The following is a 7,500-nucleotide window of genomic DNA, read 5'->3' as shown; positions in this document are numbered from 1 at the left end:
GAGGCCTTGTAAAAGAAGATGTGTTACATTGTTTTCTCTCATATGTTTTGAATAATGCAGATTGTTGGCTAATTACACTTTCATTATTTATGAAAGGACTCCCGATGTGAAGATGAGGAGATCCCAGAGGCTGAAGTCCGGGCGTGGCGTGCCCGGCTTGGTGTTGTTAAACAGAAGAGAGCGGAGCTTCGGCAAACTCTGCGACAAAGATTCCAACAGTTTTGTCACCGTGGATGTGCAGTTACGTCCACCACTTTGGGGAGTAGCCAAAGTCATCATTGCCATCATTATATCAACTCTCCACACAGTACTTTAACAGCACACCTCCCAAGTATAATAAAACCACGCTAGGTTCATGTTAGCCAACTCCAGAACATTACATTGCTTAGTATGGTCAAAGTAGGTGTTATCATAAAGGGACAGGAGAGTGGTAGTGACCACATGAAAGAAATAACTGTTAGCAAGGAAGATAATTCTTGCATTGATGCTGGTCTTGCCACCAAAATTTGATACTAATACTGGTCTTTATGGAGTTTTATATTGGTTTATAGAACAAGTTTCCACCAAAAGCCCAACAATTAGCATTTGTTCTATTGTCATTTCAAAATGCATTAGACAGTTTTTGTACATGTACAGAGTTGAGTCATTTGATGGACTCTTGCATAGCTATCATCACAATGCGTTCCCAAGTGCTCAGCAGTCTTCTGAAGAGGTGCCTCTGGTATTGGAAAAGCCATTTATTCCATTTCTTGCTCAAAAGTTAGCTAGTCTTAGTTTATTAAACTATTATTGGTAAGGTGCAGCACCTATGGTGTGGATGGTGGTCACCCTAACCCACGAGCATTTATTCAGATCAAGGTGTATGATTGTATGGAAACAAGTGAGGGAAATTTCAGAGCTTATCTTGTGTCATGCCATTTCTCCATTCTGTAAGCATATTTTATCTTTTTCTTTATGAATATGTATATTTTTTTTCAACATGCATTTGAATTTAAGTATTGTCACATGTAGCTCATATACTTTGAGGAAGAAATATAAAAGAAAGTTATAGACTTACAGTGTAAATATTTGTGAATGTAAGGATATATATTAAAGCTTGTGAGAGTAAATGTATTAAAGGAATGCACATAAAAGATTTATATTACAATCGAAAGAGATGTCTTCAGAAATTCCATTCCAGTGTTCTCGAAGAAGATAAGTGAACCCATTTCTGTTGCCGTTGTTGTTGCTTTTTTGAGCGCATACGCAGATGTTAGTGTGCCATGAGTGTATCACTTGACCCCCCCGTACTACAGTGGCTGATTTTTCTACTGGGTGATAAGACTCATCCAATAGGAATGGAAGCATAGCTATTTTTTTATGATTTAGGTTTTTAGTTCTCACAGATACAGGCTTCAGAATTGCAGGAGAATATCGTACAAGGTAGAAATTTGTTTATTGTATGTAATTTTTTTAAAGATAATTTTATATTATATTTTGGTTGTCATCTTTATACTTTTCTCTGTGCATATCTCAGAAAATTTATCCTGCTTCTTTATTTTGTCTTGTATTTGAGGCAATAGCTCTGCAGTGAATTGTTGATTGATTGAGCAAGAGATGGACATGAAACCTGTGATAAGGATGTATATAAAGAATTATCTTTTTCAGTACCTGTTTTGTCAAAAGCTTAAAAAAATATTAAATAACAAAAAAATATATAAATGTATATATTGCTCAATCAGATGGCAGAGGTGATTGAAGGAAGATATAAAAAAAACTTTAAATTTTGTATCATCTTAAAATTCAGTTATTGTCATGAAACTTTGATTCATTTTTTTTTTTTTTTTTTTTCTCTCTCTCATCTAGTTACATTCTTTGCACGATTCTTTATACATACCCAGCGCCGGATATACAGTAGGTGTGATTAAAAGCAATGAGGAAATGGAACAGAGACAGCCATAAAAGAGTAAAGAGAAAAACTGTTGCTTGCACACACTAGAAGAAAAAGGGTAGTGAAGAAGTTCATATATAGATACATATATATTTTCAGTCATTATTTTGTAAACTGGTGTTCTCTTGGTCAGACCTCTGTTTCATAATTGTACTATTATTTCTTAGTATGGTTCTTAAACAAACACTTCATTTTGTAATGGTCCATGGGAACACACCATAGGATTTTTTTTTTTTTTTTTTTTTTTTTTTTTTTTTTTTTTTTTTTTTTGTATCCTTTTTGTAATGGAGAGATAATTCAGAGATTTATTGATGGGTTATTTTGAAACATTCCTCCATAACATAGCATATGGTTATAGGTACCACTGTGAATAACATGTATGGAATTTTCTTCAGCATTTTATGAGACTGTGTTCTTACTGGGGTTTAAAACTGTTTACTGGAATCCTACTGGAATAACCAAAGACAAAAACAGCTTTGGCGCATGTTATTTTATTTAGTTGATTAAAGTTGGTTTGAAATGGGGGTAATTTTATTTCATACAGCATCAAGAAACACTTCAATTGAACATGAAATGTTTATTTACTTTTGTCTATCCTGACACATCTTTTGGTCAGTTACATTTTATCACAGTGGTCCAAATAATTTTTTTAAAAATGTATTCTAAGCATGTATACAACCTTTTATGTTCCAGAAAAATATGGTCAATGAAAAAAGGAGTATAATCTTAAAAGTTAATTTAAAGAAGATATTTTTTGTTTTTTAGTTAGAAACAATGAAGTCCATAAGACCCAATGAATTTGAGTGAAATCAGAACCAGCAGAAAACATGCATTGCTGGTTTTATGCTGTTATTAGGGACAGAACTGCCTATTTGCCTTCTACTTTCCATTGGTAGACTGTACACAGTGAAATAGGAATAAAAGCAAATACCCACGTCGAGAACTCCTTTTTTCGGAGTAGATATTACACGTGGCTGTGTTGAGTGATGGTCTCATGTGACTGGCATGTGAGACTTGGTGTTGGGTGTTGGGACAAACAAAGAAATATGAATATCTATAATAAAGAAATGCTGTTGTATGGCATGTTTTAATGCTCCTCATATTTGTGATTTGATGCTGTGGGCAGGTTTGAATGGATTTTTAAAAAAGAAATGCTAAAGTATCAACGTGTTTAATGAGTTTCAATCTTGCATTCAGAAACATGTATTTCAGGAAAGTACTGACTTTTTACATTTTTTATATGTATTAGTATATTAATCCAGCATATGTTCACAAGGTTAAAATAACATGCATGTGAATAATGTTCATTTAAGAGTTCCCACATTTTGAAACATCTTGCTGATGACAAATAATAGCCCAAGGAAGTTGAGTTCAGTATGATATATACTCTGGTTGGAGAAACTGTTGAAGGACCCTTTGCAGTAAAAAAATATTCTATTTCTGTTTATAAGAAAAGGTTTTATAAAATGTACAAGAGCACATTTGTGCTTATTGATAATTTTGAGTCCTTTGAAATACATGAAGGCATTTAGTATTCAAAATAAATTTAGTAATGAAAGTAAATTCCCCATAAACTGCAATTCAATAGTTGTACTACAAATGCTACTGTTATCAAATCCTTCTTATGTTACTTATTGCAGCTGTGTGTAAATAGCATAAAAAATTACAGTCTTGCAAGTGTACTACAGTAGTGTAAAAAGCTGCCAGTATGAAACATTCATATATATATAGGATGTACAAAGGTAAGTGATGACGAATATATTGGAAATTCTGCAATAAACAAAGGAGCACTGACCAACTGATGAATGCAAATGTACACAGGAAATACAGTTAAAAAGTCGATGTGTATATGTATGCTTTCATTTTTATTTCTGGAGGGAAGGGGTTTTGTTTCCAACCATAATATACAACATCGTGCTAGACAAGCATGACTGCATCTATATCATGCCCTATGAACGGAAAAAAATATTCTACATCACTCAGTGTCATAAAATACTGAACACCACAAGACCCAAATTGCAAATTCACAAGGGTGTGTTTGGCTGATGGGAGAAGTAATCGGAATGCCAAGAAGGAGAAGGAGAAGAAGAAGAAGAAGAAGAAGAAGGAAGAAGAAGATATATATATATATATATATATATATATATATATATATATATATATATATATATATATATATATATATATATATAAACTTTTCGTCTAGAGACCACCTCAGTTTTTTTCACCTGGGCAGACAGTCGGGACTTTATTTGGTAGTCGATCCATAGCGCATGATTACCGAACAGGACTCAGACCACTGAGACACAGTCAGACGTTAAAAAAAAAAACAGTTCTACTGGCAATTGCATAGAATTTATTGGCTGGAGATGGGAGGTTTGCATCAGTCCTGCTGTGTAGGACTCGCTGCTGAGGAGGGGCAATGAACGGCAAATGAGGGCTCTTGCTGAGAAGGTAAATGACCTTCACCTCGCTTACCGGGTCCCAAAAGAAAAGTCTTCTGGAGAGATGCCTACACTTCACCTAGCTGAGGGCGAGGTCATCTTAGAAACTTATATTGCGTAAGAGTATTAGGCTATGGACAATGAACAGTTGCTTCAAGTGGAGCCATTGCATTCTTGCATGGACGTGGATGATGTCCTATAGCTTGAAACTCTCATCAGCTAAAAATACCCAACTGAGACAGCGGGCATTTGCGACGTCCTCGTTGGGTGCAGTCTGATGGTGAACCCATGATCGGTGGATCGTATGATGTCCTGACTGCCGTTTAACACTGGTACCCCTTCGACCAGTTGAGGGGTATAGCCATCCCTGTCTAGAAAAGTATAGGGGGTCGCATTGAGGCGTTACATTGGCAAGCTGCTCGGTCGCATCCCTATAAGACGCATCAGGAACCAGTGATGGGCAGCACTGGGTAATCTGCCGATGTTGATATCTCATCTAGTGGTAATTACTTCAAAGGCATTGTAATCACCCAAGTTTTCCATTTCATAGTGTAGTTCATGCTGTGCTCTCAGCCCAGGAATTCAACAGATGGACTAGGCTGGTGGCATGGGTCAAGAACACTCGACCAAGAGTATTTAGAAATGGTAGTACTTGTGCAGAAAGATCAAGCTGTGTCCTTAAGACTCTGCTATTACCAGTTTTGTTGTTTCACAATGTCTCGTACTGTGCAGACTTTCTTCGACTCCTTTGGTAAAACTGGCAGGGATATGTATCCATGAGACCACCATAGGCCCTGTTACTCGCACAGTTCAGTACTTCTAATTTAAGCAATATGGATACTTCGGTCAGCTTCGTGAGGATAACCTTACACATCAGGTATCTCATCCAGAAACCATCCTGGGTAAAGAAGGTATGTATGATCACCAAGAGTCGTGTCTTGGACATAAAATCAAACCTGGTATAAGGAAGTTGAGATGGCTCGGACCCTTGTCAGGCGTCACCATGGGAAGGAGGGGGGGGGGGGGGCTCGCCACTGAAAACAGTGGTTGTAGCTTCATCTGCTCTGGCAGATTGATTTACAGTATACGGTGCAATATTACACGCATCGTTTTGTGTTTAAAGAGTCATAAATAACAACACAGAGTTTATGGAATTTATTGGTTCTTGTACGGATATCACAAAACAAAAGTGTTATTTACCAGTAAAATATCATTGAGAAGCCAGCTCAGTGTGATATTAAATGGATGTCGCTGGTTGACATATACACCACATTTATTGTCGAATAGGAAAACAAACCAAAGGAGATTCCGTTTATAGAAAAAAAAATCGTGGTATTCAATCGACCCTAAACCCAAACAACAAGAACATAATGTCCTCAAACAACTTTATAAACGAGAAGGTTATTCAAAGATTCAAGTACAAAAACACTACCCCGGTCCCTGAAATTGTGGAAAATGCAACACGAGACAACGAAAAGCCTACATTATTAAGACTGAAATCATGTGATAATTGAATTTACCTGACCATGAACGAAACAGATTATACAATCAGGCAGAAGCCGGTCAGGGTGATAATCAATTTGAGGAGAGTTACGGCGGTGTTGAGAGAGAATTGCAGATGAATATCCGTCTTCGGTTTATTATCATATACATACATATATATATATATATATATATATATATATATATATATATATATTATATATTATATAATTATATATATTATATATATTATATATATATTATATATTATATATTATATATATATATATATATATATATATATATATAAAATATATATATATATATATATATATATATATATATATATATATATATATATATATATATATATAACACACACACACACAACACACACACGCATATATATATATATATATATATATATATATATATATATATATATATACAATATATATGTGTGTTTGAGTTTGTGTGTGTTATATTAGTGTTGTTTTGTGTTGTGTGGTGTGTTTGTGTGTGTGTGTGTGTGTGTGTGTGTGTGTGTGTGTGTGAGTGATTTTCCTATTTTACTCTTTGTACCTTTCCTATTCCAAATAGGAAACAAGGCATCTCGCGTACCTGTATTCGTCCCTGATTACTTGTTCTATTTATGTATATCTATTCGTTATGAACACGGGATTGTAGTATACTTATATTTCGCCGGTACACTTTGTTATGCCCTTATTAGTTCATCCGTTCTTAATGTTATACAAAAAATGTGACGCCGCATTGTTGAAAAACAGTCTTTAAGTTACTACAGTTTTCAGATATTTTCAGTATAGGGCACGTGTGCTCAACCACTTAGAACCATATCACTCGTCCCCGTGGGTTCGATCGCCTCCTCTTCGACCACGTTCAGAGGGCTCGATTCAGGTGTTTCGGCCGCTTCTTTCTCTTCTTTGATTTCGTTGTCCCTCTCGCCGTACAGGTCGAGCTGACGACTGTAGTAGAACACAACGATGTCGCCAAACACCGAGATGAAGGTGAATACTGAGGATATAATTAAGAGAATGGTCAGATGGGATAACAGAAATGGGCGCCATATGACGGAATTATAAAATCAGGAACATAACGAGTATTCTAGTTGGTCTAAATTTATGTCCGATGAAAATTAACGCGATTATTTTATTTTCTGGAATCATTTTTCTTTTCAATATGCAGCAACTGTCAGACTGTGAAGAGAAAATCTACATCGATCTGTCAAAGTTATACACTGTTTGAAATAGATGAAATAGACTGTCAATTACTGGGGGTATATCTGGTTTGGGTAAATAAACATTTATATTTGCGAAAAAAATAACTGAAACCTACTCAGATTTTCGTCCCCCCTAAAAGAAAAGAAAGAAAGGAATTAAACCCAAAACCTCCATGTGTTCAATCATCGAGCACCCGACGACTGTCTTTCGGGCGATCAATCATGGAAATGAGTCGGGGAAATAGAGAACACATATAGGAAATTACATCACGGGCCAGGTGGGAATACTAGCACGTTCTCTGATCATAGTTTCCCGACACGTGGCGATATTTTTAGATTTTGTTCTGTATACTTATAAACCTGGATTAAAATCTCACCCGCAGGGATCAAATGTATGGCTAGCCTAA

At 35.7% G+C, this 7,500-nt stretch overlaps 2 protein-coding genes across 2 annotated transcripts in view; one reads left to right on the top strand and one right to left on the bottom strand.

The window, feature by feature from the left end:
* The window catches only part of LOC119573428 (gametogenetin-binding protein 2-like), a 17,722-nt gene extending 14,714 nt beyond the window's left edge, over nucleotides 1-3,008 (top strand). The window contains exon 11 of the mRNA XM_037920661.1: nucleotides 97-3,008. The gene's annotated coding sequence lies outside the window, so the exon portion shown is untranslated. The remainder of the gene's footprint in view (nucleotides 1-96) is intronic.
* Nucleotides 3,009-6,668: 3,660 nt separating this feature from the next.
* The window catches only part of LOC119576958 (solute carrier organic anion transporter family member 74D-like), a 9,955-nt gene continuing 9,123 nt past the window's right edge, over nucleotides 6,669-7,500 (bottom strand). Inside the window, 2 exon segments of the mRNA XM_037924617.1 lie at nucleotides 6,669-6,888; nucleotides 7,471-7,500. The exon segment at nucleotides 7,471-7,500 is cut by the window's right edge and continues 72 nt beyond it. Coding sequence (XP_037780545.1) covers nucleotides 6,692-6,888; nucleotides 7,471-7,500 — 227 coding nt within the window. The 3' untranslated portion in view covers nucleotides 6,669-6,691.

Source organism: Penaeus monodon, chromosome 1 (genome assembly GCF_015228065.2).
Source record: "Penaeus monodon isolate SGIC_2016 chromosome 1, NSTDA_Pmon_1, whole genome shotgun sequence".
In the NCBI taxonomy this organism is placed as follows: domain Eukaryota; kingdom Metazoa; phylum Arthropoda; class Malacostraca; order Decapoda; family Penaeidae; genus Penaeus; species Penaeus monodon.
Note: the sequence above shows the minus strand (reverse complement) of the source record. Positions and strands in the feature narration are given on the sequence as shown.